Here is a 17329-nt window from a genome sequence, read left to right on the forward strand (position 1 = left end):
CAAACACTTATTAAAAGTTGAAAGTTGTGAAATCTAAAATACAGAACATCTCTTGTCTATTTAGAGTTTTGGCAACAGAATTGTGACATATATATAAAAAATAATTCCACGTTTCTACTTGATGTCACATGAACATACAAGACAGTGAGGTATGTGAGGCTTTTCTCGAACAGAGTCCAGATGCTGAAGCATAGTGTACGATCAGCAGTCTAAAAATGTGGCACTCGGGACTTGATTTATCAATACAGCTGTTACGATTATGTATTTCAGTATACTGCGCATTCCTTGCCCTCCTTGCTACAGTGTGGTTTCACGGAAAATCTTCTCAGTTCGTAGGCATCTTTTTCCTGTTGCAGAATTGGCATTTTTAAAAAAAGAAAAATAAACACAGGGGAAATGATGTAGAAAATATAAACGTAAAGGAAAAAAAATGATATTTACCACCACATCACTGCACGACACAACACTTGTGCACATTTGCAATAGGTTTACCTGCCCCAGCAGCTATTCGAAAGGACAGGAACACAGGCTGCAGCAAGTCAGGGAAAAACAGAAGTTACACATTTGAAAAATAAACTTTTTTTTTTTTTTTACAGTAGTAAACACAACAACAATTCTCCTATGACTGGAAACAAAATGAGGAAGAATTTTTTTGTATTAATCTAACTACAAAATGCACAAGAGAACTACGTCATCTCCTTACAGATCTCTGCTCCCATTGGAACCTAAGGGAAAATTTGCCACCGATTTCTGTGGGAAGAGGATTAGGTCCCATACACAACTCCCTTTTATCACAGAATTAGCTCCACTCAAAGTGCCACACTAAAAAAATTCATGTTAAATACGCTGGTGACAAAGGCAACAAAAATTACTGTTTCTGAACTGGCTGTCCTTCAGCTGCTGACACACTGAACTTTAAATTTTACTGGAGAACTTACTAAACTTCTGTATTCTAAAATATGACTTGGACGGTTCTGGACCACATCTCTTAAGTGCATTCTTCCTCAGAAAAACAATACTCTGTCTCATCAGAACTCTGGGATATATTTCTGAATTTGGATTTACGTGTGTGCATGCAGACACACATGTAATTACCCATTATCTGTCACTGAAATCAAGAGCTGTAGCACTGTCTCTAGGACTGAGACATGACCATTGTTGTAAAGTTTACAAGTTTTTGGAAGTTTCTAGTTGAGTTTTTATATAAGGTTTCAGAGGCTACCTGCTACTCCTCAATCAGCTTTTTTCCAAGAAAGCAAATACTTGGTTTTGCTGTATTTCTAACTGAGCTTTCAATATGGTATCTTCAGCAGAGAAGATTGTAAAATTAATGTATTTTTTTTCACTTTAACAACTGATATTTATGTAATTCTATGTTCTTTTTCTCACTTGTTGCTTAAATATGGAAATACCAATATGTTATTTTACTAACAAGCAGCTAGGCACCAAATTAATAGAAGCTATGTTTTGGAAGCAATTTTGGTAACCCAATGAAAATACATTTGTTTTACAAGAATAGTCATAAGTGCACAGACAGTTGCTCCTCTTCATTTTGTATTGTATCATGCTTTCATTCTAGTACACATCATCCTGTTCTTTATTTGATTTACATACAAGTAACTACTCTCATATACTGGCTGATTTCAGTTGAATTCAACTACAAAACATTTTTGAGGCTTTAAATTAAAAATAGGATAGAAATATAGCTGACTTAAACATAAAATTAACAGAAACTAGTACACACATTCTCCTTCCTAATAAAAAAGACTTGGAATACTAAAATGTTTAATTACCTTGTGATCCCCCATGCAGACATTTGGCCCAATGTGGTCATATATTACTATCTTCTCATCATTTTCTGACTAGTTAAAAAAAAAGAGAAACAAAACACAACAAAACACAAGTCAGTTCAAGTACATCCTCCAGCTGAAACAGAAAGAAATATGGAAATAATGTATGCAAATAGTTCAAACCAGTTTCTGAATGAAGTGATCTTAATGCAGCTGTGCTTGGATTCTCCAGAGACAGACCACATAGAATGAATTTTTATGTCCAGTACTGCTTGCAGTAATTTGGCCATGAAAAATAACTCATGAAATCACTGCATCTACTCCTCGCTTCTGGGACCTCAAGAAATTTTAGCGAGCTAACACTTGGGTAGATTAAATGAGTGACTCAGTTATGATTGCATTCCAACCTTTTGCCAGTGAAATGCAGCTAGCACGTTTGGCCAGCCCTTTTTTAAGAACAACACACAATTTTTATTGAATTAGGTGAGATATATGTTGTTCTTAGAATTAAATGCAATCCACATTGCTTTATAAGAGCATTTGATTTCATCTTATAAGCAATTTTAAATGTTCCGAGAGCTGAATGAATGTTTTAGAGTTTATGAGTATAGTCTTTAATCATTTATGAGATACATTTCTTAATCTGAAAAAAAAGCATTAAATGATTTTAAGAAAATTAGCAAATGAAAGATGACATTCCCCCAGTCTCTCCATTATTAATTGCTTTAATTTTGTTCCATGTTGAACTTTATCCTTATACACTGACTTCTTTAGCATTTGTAGCTTAATGAATAATAAAATGTACCTATTTTTCTGCCATTTGCAATGAAGAGGATTTTGAGTATCTGCTTTGATTCTCTAGCACAGTACTTCAGGGAGAAATAAATAAATAAATACATTCCCATACAAGACAATATCTTACTATGCTAAACAATCCCTATAAGCTAATTAAATCCGCAATCTGCACACTCTCAAGTCTCTAATACAATCATAGATGTGCTTTAAACTAGTTGGCAACACTAATTTATTTTGTATGAAACACTCAGGACTTTCTCATCTGTAATCAGTCAAGTTTGACTGGGCAATAACTTTATATAAACAGTAGCATTTAGGACTATAAAGTTAAAACTGAATTATCTTTAATGCAGTAAGGAAGCTTAAGGTCAGATTTACTTTATAGCACGGTTGTCTGCCAAAAATATAAAAACATAACCTTCTGCATTGTATGCATGAGCACTTTCCAATATTTCAAGATCATAATGCCACTAGCATCGGAAGTGGGGATACATTCATCAAAAGCGACTTGATAATTTACAAAGGCAGCATAAAATTGTGGATTTTCAACTGCATAATCTTTAGACAGATAAACAAATTACAGCGGTGCACAAGCAGAAACAATATACACTTGGCTGAGCATTCATTACTTCATGCTATCAGGCGTCAACGCAGCTCCCTAGCAGTGGGCAACCTTTGGTGTTTTAGGGCTCAGGAAGCATAAAATAACATGATGGTGAGGTAACCGACCATGGCATGATCGATGATGTTGCATGAAAGCTGTTTACAGCCCCATGTCTGTACAATCTGTAATGCCTACTGTGTAGCTGAACACACTGTATACACTGTGGCGATTTGTGTGTGCTATCCTTTCTTTACACAGGATTAAAATGCAGATTTGCTACGATTTTTGTTTGAAATAAAATACAGAATTGCTAAAACAGAAAAATAATTTATTTAATTTGCCTACAAGAAAAATTAATACAGCAAAATAATTACCTGCATAAGAATATTCAATAGCTAGGTACCACCAAAAATTCTTTCAGAATTCATATACATCTATATTTGAAGGATCTGTGACAGTGCAACCAGTTAATTAAAATTTGCTTTTACTTCCTTCACAGTTCCTTTTAAAGCTTCAAAGCATAAGTCTCTGCAGTGGAATAAATTCTCAGAGGCAAGGCAAACACTGTTTACTGTGTAAAACCACAAAAACTTGTAAGGTCATTTTGCCCTTTCCTCTATCAGTTCAGCATTCTTTTCTACTGCATATTTTAATTAAGTTTTATGGGCCAGAATTACAGTTTGGTTTTTTCCTGGATAAGCTAACTCCTTTATTGGTATAGACTCACTGAGTAAAACAACCATGCCAGTTTGGCCTCATCTACATATGTAATTTTGCATATGCATTTCTGGAGATGTCCTCACAAACTGCATACTCATAGTTTGCAAACACAAACCTGCAGAGACAAAATTATATGCATTTTTTAAATGTAAGCTTTTAATGATCCAACTGACTGTGTTTCTGTTCTGTGGAGACTAATAATTGGGCTAAGTAACCTCACAGTTACAAATTTATTTCCTTTGTTTAATTTTCTCCCATTATATCCAAGTTATACCCCCCTAGATAATCTGAAAGAATTCCTTTCCCTCTGTACTGTTTACACTCTTCAAGCCTTTGTGTACACTTCTATCTCCTTATTCATAGCTTAAAAAAAAAAAAAAAATCTTCCCTCATTGGCCCACCTTTCCATGGCTTTAATCCTTTGTTCTTTAGGAATTTCATGGGCGCCAAGTACTATCTGTAGTATTTTGGGTAAAGTCTCACTTTTCCATATGATATTTCTGTACAAGAAGATCAAATAACATTGATTTTGACATCACTATTTTACTATAAAGCCCACATTCCTCTTAGCTTTGCCATTTTTTAAAATTAAATACTGCAGTACACGCATTGTCTAAAATTTTGGGTGAAACTTCCAAGATATCAGGCAGACACTATTTACACATTAAACTGTGCGAGGAAGTTCATCAAACTGAAATTTGGAAAAAATGTTCTCAGCCTTTCAGTGAGTTATATACTGCCAAACAAACAGTCTAATAATGATAAATAACCCTGATAAGAGAGAGAAACAGAAGGTTACAAACTTCAGGAGAGCAAGTTTCAAGGGTTTCATTAATTTAAACAGAAAACAAAGCCATGAAGCTGTAGAATATGGATTTATTTGCAAAGATTATTTTCCGCAATTCACTCCCATTAAACTGCATTAGTTATCCAGGAACATAGGGACACACATGACTTTGGGCAATCGTGGGTTTGGTAGGTCTGTTGTGAATGAGACAGTCATGCAGTCTGGTCAGCAAGACAACCTCAACACAACAGTCGCAGCACATTCATTCCTGCGTTATGCTTGTGGCCACAGCTAGCACAGCAGGGAAAATTCAGCTCCGAGCAGAAAGGCACGAGTGAGGCCTCATCATACAGAGATTTCCTGAGGTGTTCTCGGTCCTTTAGAATAGCTGATAGCCAGCATGAACAGGACAGGTCTCCAGTTGTCATGAACAAGCACACAGGAAAAAAAAGAGGCAGTGTAAGTTGGCAGACATAACTGGCTGACCTGGTTCAGTGTCTCCAGGGAAAGGAGAGCAGAGCAGAACAAGTAGGAGAGAGAGAAAACGAGAGAAAAGGAAAACTGGAAGGCTCCTGAATTATATGTTGGTCGCTTAACCTTGGACAGAGCATCACCAAGTTTACCTTACCTCTAAAAATTTACCTTACTTTACCTTATGCTAAAATCCCAAGAGGAACTATGGGATTTTAAAAACTTTGCACAATCGTGTTTTTAAAGCTCTAATGGAATGTCTAAATTTAGGCACTTAATTGGTGTAACAAAGTTAGGAGCCTACCTGCTGGAGAGTCTGCCTTCATTCAGGGGACAGTGACAGGAGATTTGACGCATCTAGGATCCGACATATGCTTGGGAAATCCACTTCTCACCATCAGCAACAGAAGGAACCTCAATCTACCACGCTTGTAACTCAGGCACCTCAAGCTGCTGCTATACAGGTTTTTCCTTCCATAGCATTACACCTCAGGCAGCAGCCACTCCTAGTTACTTTTGTCTGCATCTGCTGAATCCCTCGAAAGGGCAGTGCTGTTACCTAAGTTACTGCAGACTGGACTGGGGGACTGATGGAGGCTTTTTATTTTTTGTTACTCATTTTTAAAGCAGGCAGAGTTTCCCAGTGCTGTACATCCCAGTACAGCACTGACAGAAGCGGCACAGGAGGGACGACACGCAGCCAGTGCTGGCAGCCCGGATACCAAAAGAAGCGTTTGTGAAAGCTTGTGCTTTGGTAACTGCCAACAGGTTAACTGGGACAAATCCACACTCTTGGGTGGAAAGCACTGCAGGCATAACTGTTCATTACTGCCACAGTACGCTGTCTTCAGCTTGGTGAGCATTTGCTACAGGCAACTGAAAATTCAAGGACAAGCAAGTGTATCAGCCCTACCTACCTTTGCTGAAGATAAACGAACGCGGGGGCAGCGGGGTGGCTGCAGGTCTGTACTTACTTTCAGAATGAGCTCCTTGGCTGAGTGGGACATCAGGATTCTGTCACACCAGGCTGGACATCTCGTATTCATGTACTGCTTTCCCTGGCTAGAGTCCTCGCTGTACGGGTAACTGCAGAGAAATCACAATCACAACCATCAGCCACTTTTTGCAAAGCAGCCTGAAATCTCTGTCTCAGATGACTGCACTAATTAAAAAACTTAACTGTCAAAAAGCAGCTCATTTAGACACCTCTCATACTTACTTATCTTTCTTTTCTCCTCCCCCTTTCTTTCTCATGTGCTCTTTCTCTTCTTCTCGTATCTACAATCCTACTTCAGGCCAACGTGTTAAGACACACACAGTTTCAAAACTCTCACCTCCTTCCTTGCATTTTTGCATGTGAGAGTCTTTAAAGACAGCAGACTATTTATCTATGTGAAAGTATGAAAATCTGTTCAACAACAACTCAAGTACAGAGTAGGCTGCTGGCTATGACTATGGAAAATGAATAGGCAGAACACGAAAAAGGAAACCTAATTAAAAAAAAAAAAGAAAAGAAAAAAAAAAAGGGCTCATCTCATGGGATTTCTTTGCAGGATTCTCTCAAGGAGAGCTATCCAGGAATAATTTAACAGAAAACAGGGCTCAGAGCACTGGGATTTCTGCAGCTGTACACAAAAGGAAGGTATGACCAGAAAGCAGGGTTTTCAGGGGATTTCTTCAGAACTAAGGAATTAGGACTGTGTTTTCACAAAAATGATGCTGACTACCTAAGTTTCTGTACCTTTGTATGAAACTATGTTAATAAAAAGTAAATAACTTTGTAAATACATCTGGAATAGAAGCTGATTAAATGGTAGTTATGCTGTGGGGTCATTATAAATGTGCTATGGGACCTCCAGTGCGTTCTAACTTAGCTTTAAAAGGCAACAGGTAGAGTTTATTTTAACCTACAGAGCAGCCTAAATATGTTACCTCAACATTCCTGTGTAAGCCCACAGGCTGAAATCACCTTAAGTACCTAAGTGGCAACCTCTGGTTTAACTGTCAGGAGGCTGAGGCCAAAGTCTTCCTCGTTTTATCCAAATGTTCTCACTGGTTTAATATGATAGAACTTGGAAATTGATGATGGCCCATTGTGCTGTAAGGCCCACTGTTTTCCTAGACAATTTCCAAAATGGCATGGGTAAGGAGCCAAAGAGGGGTTTTTGAGAAATCCAGAGGGTTTGTGGCAGGCTCAGTTTCTTGAATAGTGGGCCTGAATGAAATTTGTCCTTGATAAATGTCTTTAAACAAAAACCACAAGGCTGGTGCATATTATCTACATATATATGTGTGGGTGTATTTAAAATGACACTTGCGGTTTATTCTGTTCATCACTGAATTAATAAAGGAAATACTGAGGTTTTCCTGGTATGTACATTAAAATAAAATTTCTTGTACTGTAACAAAAGGGTTTGCATGCTTGAAGAGAAACTTATTTACCACCCTACTTGGTGTGCTAATCTGAAACTGAGACGTACAGCTTTCTACCAAATGGGTTTACAAGCTACACTGCCATTAAAAAGATTAGCCATGGCAAACATCCAAGAAAAGCGGACTGAACGTATTGGAACAAACCAGTGATCTCAGTACCTTTTCCACCTCATCAAACCTAACAAGACTCATTTTCAAAACATATTATGAGAATTCAATTTGCTGCTTCACTGACATACAGAAGTACAGCTTATTTCTCAGTGTCTGTGAAATATTTTGATGATGTAATACTATTGGTAGTAGAAGCTCTTTGTCTGCAATTTAAGGGTTGACTTTTTCTTTTAACCTCTTACTTTAGTTATTCAAGAACCCCACATAACTGAAGCTACTTTTTATGACATAAGGTATAAGAATCAATCATGTTTCACATAGTCCTTCTTTTTATGGCATTAACTGTATGGCTTTTAAAATATGATGTTCCGTACCTGGAATGATCTGTTACTGCTATGTGTTAGAGCATCTCATCCAAGAGCCTATATTCTGTGAAACAGTATTTATCAATTTGCTTTATTGATCTTAACATTTTCACAGGGTGAAAACTTCTGCCAGTTTTTCAAGGTCTTTAGTGCTGATCACCCAGTCAAAAAGTTACTGTAGTTTACAAATCTTTGACAAATCAGATTTCTAATGGCTCAGACAGATGAAAATAAATGCTGCAAAAGTTATCCAGACAAAATGATCTGTAGGTAATAATTTAATACAATAAAGTGCGGCAATCTCTTCTTTTTATAAGGCAGCATCCTTCCTTCAGGCCGGAAGTGCGGCGCATTCTGCCTTGCTGCACTCTAATGAATAAGGCTTCTCCCTCCCCACCACCACCTCTTTGGCTTGTGCAAGTCCCACTGTCAGTGAAATGCTGATATAGACATCATAACAAATCCTAACTAGATACACCCCCCAAGAATAAGGAAAACCATTTTCTGTCCTTTTTAAAACAGTAGCAAATTTGAAAATTAGGACCTTAACCACTCATGTTAGCTGAATAACTAATAACAAAAATAGTCTGTTATTCTCTGTGTATGCCAGCCAGTCGAGTTATGCACAACACACTCTGACTGCACGACAGGCAGAGTTCTGGAGCATCCATGTGAGAGCCTTGTATGATTTATCTCCAGTTAAGGTTCATTTTCCTTTCAAGCTGCTCCTTCTAGCTGCTTTTCCACCTTTCCACCATTTCACAAACATCTGTTTCAGTTACACTCATTTTATTTAACCAGGATTACTGTCAGGTGGGTTTTCTGAGTAAAACTTCCAAGAGGTACTAACTAAAGCAACAAAATTAATATAATGCTCAACATTGTCAAAATTTAACCAGACACTATGAGGAATTGTTAACTAACTCTGTTAATAAGGAGCAGGCAGTCGAGTGAACTACTGGTGTTACAGTTAATAAGAATGAGAGCTACTTGGCAATTGTTTGGGGAAAACATTAGGAGCGTCAGTAACATTACTGCACTACTGCTGTTGACAGGTGTTGTCAAAGATGATTGGACACCTTTACAAAAATACTTACTGCAGGGTGAAAAGTCTTCTGACATCATAAACCATCCTGTCAGCAGTGTCTTAACTCGAAACACAAGCCAACAATACTGTGTATATAAATGTCTCCTTAACTGGCACTTCCAGACAGGAAAAATGCTCCTAATGAACTCTTCCCTTGAGTAAGAACGGATAAAATGGGTTACTGGGATGGGTGAAATGTACTTTCTAACAGGAAACAATTAATTCACTTTGGAGCGTTATTACCTTTAAAAGCTGTCTGTCGCACACAGTTCTGCTTTCCAGCTCATTTTCACACACAGTGAACACGGTGGCTGTGCCCTGCTGCTGGTAATGCTTTAGGGATTCTGCTTTCTATGGTCAAGACATTTCCAGTAGTGTTGTAGGAAGTGTGACAATGTCTACTAGGCAACAGTGGGGGAAAATTAAGCTATGTAATCTTTTTTAGTACAATAAAGGTTATTCTAAAAGATGGTGCATCCTCTATCTAGATTCATATGCAGATGTTTAGGCAAACTTTATCATGTTTCAGGGAGTGGAAACACCTCCTATTCAAAGACCACTTCTCATCTATTAATTGTTCCTGTATTTTATATAACTGAATTGTTTCTCATACAAAACATTTGAGCTGGGATGGAATTAAAAAGCTGTGATGAAAATTGAGCTCTTTATGCGAAGTGCTGAGAGACAGTTTTGATTTGGTCGGTTTTATTTTTGAAGGTGGGTGTGAGTCTTCACATTTACTAAACCTTCATCTTTCTATTTATATATGATACTGAGAGAGACCTTCACAAGGGGATGAGTCCCAACTGCTTTTCATCAGAAAATTATTTACCAGTTTTGTATTTTCTTGGACCAATTTACTTTTAGCTCTGACAGACTTTCAGATGGTCTAAGATGCTTTTACCAGAAGCAAGGACAGTGAATGCAGACTGCCAGTCCAAGCTTTGGGAGCTTCAAAAGTTCTAAGGTCAAAGATAAAAATAAAAATATTTTGATATTTTTAATTGACAAGGTTCCAACTCAACATTAGCGTGAGCTGGTACAAGACTGTGATTTCAATATAATGCCATTTAACCAATCAAAGTATGACATCTAATTTTTGCCAGTGCCCAGTTTCTTCCTCCAAATCGACTTACCATTTGTACTTCCTTGAATCTGAAAGGGAGATTTGGGTTCCCTAGTTCTCTTCATAACAAATTACCCCATGTAATTTATCTCCATATGCTGATCTTAGGCAGCAGATAGTTAAAGCTAAGCAGTAAGACACATTGCTGTTTGAGTACCAAAACACTAATAAGCCTTGATGATGCTCTGTGAGCTAACTGGCCTCGACAGGCATCTCACTCAGGCCAAATCAGGAGGGTAAACACAGTCCTGCAAACACAGTAGTTAAAGTACAATGCCTTAAACAGCTGCTACTTGCAAAGGCTACACTAACACCATGGTGATGGCACCAACAATCAGAGTCAAAGGTGACAATAAAAAGGGGGTCACCCGGGCAATCCAGCCGCAAAGAGTAAGATGGGTAAACAGGACTGAGCCGCAACTCCGGGCGCAACACAAAACAGGAAGGTTAACGATGCCACGTTTTCCTCTGAATCTTTTTTATGGACTTATGTTGGGTATATTGGTTTTTGGCTTGACACACTTCTTTGGAAAATACATGTCTATAATATGCTTCAGACTTAACATTTCTGTATCACCAGAGTAATTCTGGACCTTTTCCAATTAAAAAAAGAAACCCAGAGCCCCTTTCTTTTTCCAGTGAGCAACAACTGGCCCTTCCCTTCCTGCCCAGAACACTTCCCATAGATAAGATCTCCCCTGGCTGTTGATGAACACCCTACAGCCAAGCCCTGGTGATAAGGTGAACGTGCCCTAGTCCTTGCACTGTCCCACTGGTGCCCTGCGTGGGGTCTGGGAGCCAGAGGCTGATGCACGGCTGAGAGCAACTGGTACGCGACACTTTGCTGTTCAATATGAGCCTCGTGGAGAGGCCCCTGCTGACAAAAATGGATTATTCAGCAATACCAGTGCTTCAGCGAGTGGACAATGAGTGACTGGCTCTATTGCTTTAACAACAGCAATGTTGTATGTTTGTATGTATGCATGTATGCAATAACATGTACGCAATACCACTACTGTTACAAGTGGATAAATGTAATTATGAATAATGCTGGCTTGTTGGGAAGGACCCAGTGCTGGCTCGTTTCAGCAAAAGTCTGATGTTACTGTATGTGACTGCGACCGAGCTAAATGTCTTCTCTGGGAACATGCCTGGCTTAGAGTAACTTGCTTTTAGGCTATAACTTACAAATTCTTATTCTGGAAAAAAATTACCGCAAAGGTGAGGCAACAGGTGGGAGAGGGTTCAGGTTCCAAACTACTGGGCTTTTCAACAGCGCTTTCCGACAAGAATACAGTGAGTGGCCTCGTTAGCAGGAAAGACCATAACCTGTTTAGAATTTGTAATATTTTGAGTACCTATTTAATTTGGTACTCAAAACAGCACCTTACACATGGCACACAGTAATAATCAGTCCTTTAAACTCTTTTACTTCATTGATTTTCCTCTCTTTTTCCCTTTGCCACAATTCCTTAAAACAAACAGAACTGCTTACTTGGGTAATTCTATCCAGTTCCTCACAAATTAAAGAAACACTCTATTTTAATTTGGAAATTAATTGAGAATGATGGTGAGAGCAGTACTGGTTTAATGTAAGGTGAGAAATGAGGATAAGATCTGTCTGAAAACCATGTTAATTATTAAATTCTAACTGTTTTGATGGAAATGACAGCTGTCTTTTCTGCTTCCAGCTGGGAAGCTGTTTCTGTGCTCCAGCCTTAGATAATGAAGAACCCAGACAACTATGCAGTATCCTGTGGGTATCTGCTCCTCAGGGGCTGAGGGATCCACTGGTGATATGTAAGATACCTGATACCTGGAATGTGTTTTACAGTGTATGAATGAGTATGAAGTATTTCTGTTTGGTGGAAAATACTTCTTAATAGGCAGAAAAATAATGTGTTATAAAAGTAACTGATAAAAGTAAGCATAAAATCATCTAGGGCTTTAACATTTTTTAATCTATTCGAGTGCCTAATTTCTCCTTTTGTAAGACAACAGGACCCAGGAGCATTACTGAGGTAATGTTCCAAGAAATGGGAATCCTGTTTGCTTCAGGAATACTGCACCAGTCCTGGCAGCAGATGATCTGTATACTCTGAAAACATGCAGGGTCATAGCCGAGGACGCTGGTAAGTATTAAGGCAGTCTGTCAAAAATCTAAACCATCGGCTTGTCTTCCCATTTCACACCCAAGGGTGACAGCTGGGATATGTACAATGGCACCCACAGGACTGGGTACAAAAGGCAGAGCTGTTCTTCTCTGGATGGTCTCCGCAGAAGGGAAGGAACAAATGAGCATGTTTGAAAATGGCTTTACATCATGCAGAGCAGACTGGCTCACTCTCTAGTGCAAACTCAACCAGAAAACATGTTATGTATCACTGTGCAACCTACTAGAATAAAAAAAGGTCATGGGACAAAATACAAGGGTAGAGAATAAACAGATTATAGACTGAACAGAATTCTGGCAGAATAAGGGACCAGAGCCAGAGAAAATTCCAAAGGAGAAACACTTTTCCAAGAGTAAATGAGATTCAACCTGTCTCCTGGTGAGAGGTGCCAAAGCCAGGATATTGCCAGTGCAGAGGGTCTGCTTGGGAAAAATATCACACAGAGGATATCTAAGACACAAACATATGTCCAACCAGTAAATTACATGACAGCCTAATGCAACAACAAACAAGAACAGGTCACTTTAAGAGAATGATTAATACACGAGATTACTGTGCATGCAGACTTATCTGAGAGCAAACCTTGTAGGTGGGTGTGAACTCTTGCTAAAGTCAGCTCCTATCTTTGCTATACAACAGCTACAAGAATAATTATAATAATTAATGGAGAGCAGTGATAAAGGTAACAATTGCCCACCTGTATATTGACTGACCACAATGTCGTTACTTCTTTTTTCACACCTACTGCCTTTTGCAGTGATTGCTGACTACCAAACTCTGTTCCAGCCTCACACTAGGCTTGCTGTTTGCTCACGGCCAGGCTGCTCGGCCCGTGACTGACAGAGCTTACAGAGTTCAGAATTCTGAATTGTATTTAGTCTGCAATGGCTAAGGTTGCTATGGGCTACATTAGATTACAAAGAGTAATGCAATGAAAACATGAATATTCACTATATAAAGTAAAAGGCCTCAAAATACAGGAGTATAGGAATGGGTGAATAATGTCTGAAAAATACTCTTAGAAGGGGTCTTTACATTCTGTGTAAAGATAGTGGACTTGTAACACAGCCTGTGATTTCTTACTAAGCTGTGACTCCTCTTCCAGCTGGCCTTTGCTTTTGGCAAATTTCAGGAGGATGGCAGCAGGATTTGCTGAAGGCAGCACGGTTTGTTACTTCTCCTATTCTCAGCCCAGGGGAAGACAAACGAGGAAGGGGGTGGGCTTTGAAGAGGCTAGCCCCTCGTCTGGGGAGAGGAACAACCGACCCCGACCATGCTCCCTGCTGATGGGAGGGATGGCTGCATTTTCTGCAGACACTTCTCCCTTGGCAGGTTTCTGGTGATCCTGACTGTGAAGCACAAGGACGTGCCGGGGAGCCCCACGGGCAGAGGCTGCTGACCAGGGGTAGAACGGCTTCAGCACGTACAGCTCCAGAGCTATCAGGCTGGGAGTTTTATCCTCGAAGTCCATTCCCTGCATCACTAGGACGCTTCTCTGATGCAGGGGTTGTACAGGATGGTAACAGGATACAGGCTGAGCATATACCTAAAGAACAGGAACTCACAACTGAAGAGGAATTTAGAAAAATGCTTAGACAGTAAATGCTTTGCTGAAGAGAGAGATCACTGCCAGTCCTGTGAAGGAAGCAGATGCTGTCAGTGCTGTGCCCCGTCAAGGCTTTGCTCTGTGTGTTTTGGAGGGTGACTGCCTGACCACTGCTCCCTCTGCGCCGCAGCAGGACAGTCACGCAGGACAGGATCAAGAATTCACATAGGATCAAGCAGACATATGGTCTTAAACTAAATTACAGTTTTGCACTAAAGAACAATAGTTTTGTTTTGTTTCGAGTTCCATAAGTATGCCTGCAGAAATTCTATTTTTAGATGTGGCTGGTAGGAGAGGTCAGAAGTGGCTTTGGAGTCCTTCCCATGTACCAAGTTGACTGGAAAAGAGTCCTGATGCTAACATTCACTAACACAGAGTCTGTCAAGACCTTGTGGAAACCCACTTGCATAGCCATTAACATGAATTTACGGTGTTGCCTTAATACCATTCCACTTACAGGTACAAATTCAATTTATAACTATAATACACTATAATGATAAACACTCATAGAACTATTGTTATAAATAATTATGATCTATACATACCAAAATCAATGTATGATTAAAAATATTCATGTATTTGAATGCCATTTGCATGTTGCTTAGGAGTTTGAAAACTTAAAAGTGAACCACTGTTGCAAAAAGGCAGAAAAGAAGTCAAACTGTGGATTAATGTCTAGGTGAAAACAAAGAACTTTAATGTAATTTATACCCATCTAAGGCCAAAGTGGTAATTCTGAAAATCCTGATTCACCTGCCATTTTATCAACCATGCCAAGGCTCTCATCTCCGCCCCTAGAATTGTTTTTCATATTTTGTCCTGAGAAAAGCAGAAGCAACCCTGAGAGCAGAACTCATCTCCGCTCCTCCACTTATAGGCAGATGGCTGGCCTTGGCATGACAGCATCCTCTGCTTTTGTACTTTGTCCTTTCAACTTTGTGCCTGCTGTATTTAAAATGAATAACCCAAAGTAGATATGCTATATGGGTAGGAAAATACTCGTGCAACAGCCTGACAGAGATTCTTCTGAAATCTTGCTGTGAACCAAAGGAAAGTAAGCATTTTACTTCATGTTTTAAAACCTCTCATGTCAAATTTCAAACCGCAATAAAATGTAATGGTCATTATAAACTTATAAAGCCTTGAAAAACAGCTTTTCTAAATATAGAATTGACTGTCCTGGCTTTTAGTGATTTAAGCCAGGACTACAAGGTTAAATTAATTTAGTTACACTGTATTTTTATACAGCCTTTCACAATGAATAGTCAACACACCTTCCCACAGAGGGTTTAAACAAAGGTGAGTCCATTAAAAAGCATGGAAGATTCGCATTAACTTCTCATGGAGGGCATCAGCTTAGTTTCAGTTCTCCTTTAAATGCCAAGTGGTGAGAAGACAGCTATACAGCAAAGTTCTTATTTTCTCCATGGCTGCCTAGACTTGGCAAATAGAGCAATGCAGGGAAAGTATTTCAATTTCTTTACAGAATTATCTATACTATTGCTTAGAGACAAGCAAGAAGGCAATAGTTAAAAAAAAATAATATTTCAAAGTATGCTTGACTCAGTACGGGGCCTCCACTCTCTACAGAATTAAAAAGTAACTTTTTATTTGATAGTTCTTACAATGTCAAAATCTTACTTGTTGGAGACATTAGTATAGGGACTAGAAAGAAAATAAGAAAAGCTTTATATAAAATTCATTTTTAAAAGCTGGTATTAAAAAGTATGATACAGTAGCTGGAAATATACAAGGACCTAATTTTTTTGCCAAGATCTGTGAATAATGATTCCTGAGATGTTTTCTCTAACAAGTGATAAGAGTTAAGTGATCTTACTGATTATTGAATGTAGTTTACAAACAGCTGAAAAGAGAAGGTAAGAAACTAGAGAAAAGCAGGCTATGCATGGATTTTGAAGAGCATAATGAAAATGACAACTGTAAATACAGTGAAAACCACAAAACCACATCATCATTTCATTAAGGCATTTTATAGTTAGAAAATTACTCAAGATTCAATATTTCTATTACTTACTTATATTGAAATACTACTTCAGTATAATGAAAATCTGGAAACCAAAAGATCTAACAACTTAAGAATTTTAGATCCCTAAATAAAAAAGATAAGAAAAATTCAGATTTTTTTTAATAACACTTTGCATTTTTTCACACTCTAAATGGTGTATTTTATAAGAAAGCACATCAGAAATGCTGCCTTTTTTTTTTCCCCACTTACCAATCTTTTCTTTATTGTTTTCCCTAAATCCTAAATAGCAAGAGTGGCAACTCTTCCTTATCATTCCTGTAAAGTCTCACAGAAGGTCAGGTTCCCTAACATTTAGGAATGTGGGAGATTTTTATCAACGTATTAAGGCAATTTAGCAGATCCTCTCCTCTGAGAACCAGGTACACTGCTGTCCTTCCTGTCACTTGTGTCCCCAGGTATGTCCTGCACCTACACGAGCCCCTCACCCCTCGCCCAGGTGACACTGGACATGTCCCCAGGGCAGTGTGATGCCGCTCCGGCTCCAGGGCACGGCTGACATGGGAAAGCCGAATCCATCATGGGTGAGCAGTGCCTGGGCCTGTCTCGCCTGGCCTGATGGAGGGAGGGATGGCTTCTGGAGCACAAGCCAGATCCACGTACAGGTTGTCTCGGGCTCGGACACCGGCCAGGGCTCCAAACTGGAACTGACAGCACAGCATCGTGATGGGATACTATGTACAACTCGTAGAGCATAGCACAGCCATTTCCTTTAAAAAAATTCTTATCAGTATAAAAATGACTGTGTGACTTCATTTGAAATTAAGGAGAAAGGACAGAGATACTAATTGTAAAAGATGCACATATATTAATATAAAACAATTAAGAACCAGAAATGTACAGAAAATGTCCTCTCCATTCAGATTATTACAACAGAAGAACTTCTTTTGTAATTTTAAATGAAAACTGAGAATATGCAAGAATCAGATTAGGTTATTTTTTCAGTCCATACTCAAGTACACAAGCATTTTGATGATACCAAAACTGACAAACCAGGACAACTTTCTAGAACAGCAGTAAGTTTACCCTAATTTTTGTAGCCACAAACGCAAATTTAAAATTAAATTTGGAAATACTTGTAGAGTCATAACTGAGAAAAATACTATTAACAAAAAACAATTCTGGTCACCCTCTGTACATGAACAAGTTCTCGCAGTCTCAAAGCGGAGATCCGTACAGCGCACAAACGTGCGATTGTGCTGCTGAAACAAGCAGG

General features: G+C 38.8%; 1 protein-coding gene across 1 annotated transcript in view; it reads right to left on the reverse strand.

Moving 5' to 3' along the window:
* Window positions 1-297: 297 nt before the first annotated feature.
* INPP5A (inositol polyphosphate-5-phosphatase A) overlaps window positions 298-17329 on the reverse strand; it is a 68848-nt gene continuing 51816 nt past the window's right edge. Inside the window, exons 8-11 of the mRNA XM_029083773.1 lie at window positions 6142-6253; window positions 1794-1862; window positions 493-529; window positions 298-347 (exon numbers count right to left, since the gene is read on the reverse strand). Of these exons, the coding sequence (XP_028939606.1) occupies window positions 298-347; window positions 493-529; window positions 1794-1862; window positions 6142-6253 (268 nt within the window). The remainder of the gene's footprint in view (window positions 348-492; window positions 530-1793; window positions 1863-6141; window positions 6254-17329) is intronic.

This window comes from Antrostomus carolinensis, unplaced genomic scaffold, assembly GCF_000700745.2.
Source record: "Antrostomus carolinensis isolate BGI_N321 unplaced genomic scaffold, ASM70074v2 scaffold14942, whole genome shotgun sequence".
Taxonomy (NCBI): Eukaryota; Metazoa; Chordata; class Aves; order Caprimulgiformes; family Caprimulgidae; genus Antrostomus; species Antrostomus carolinensis.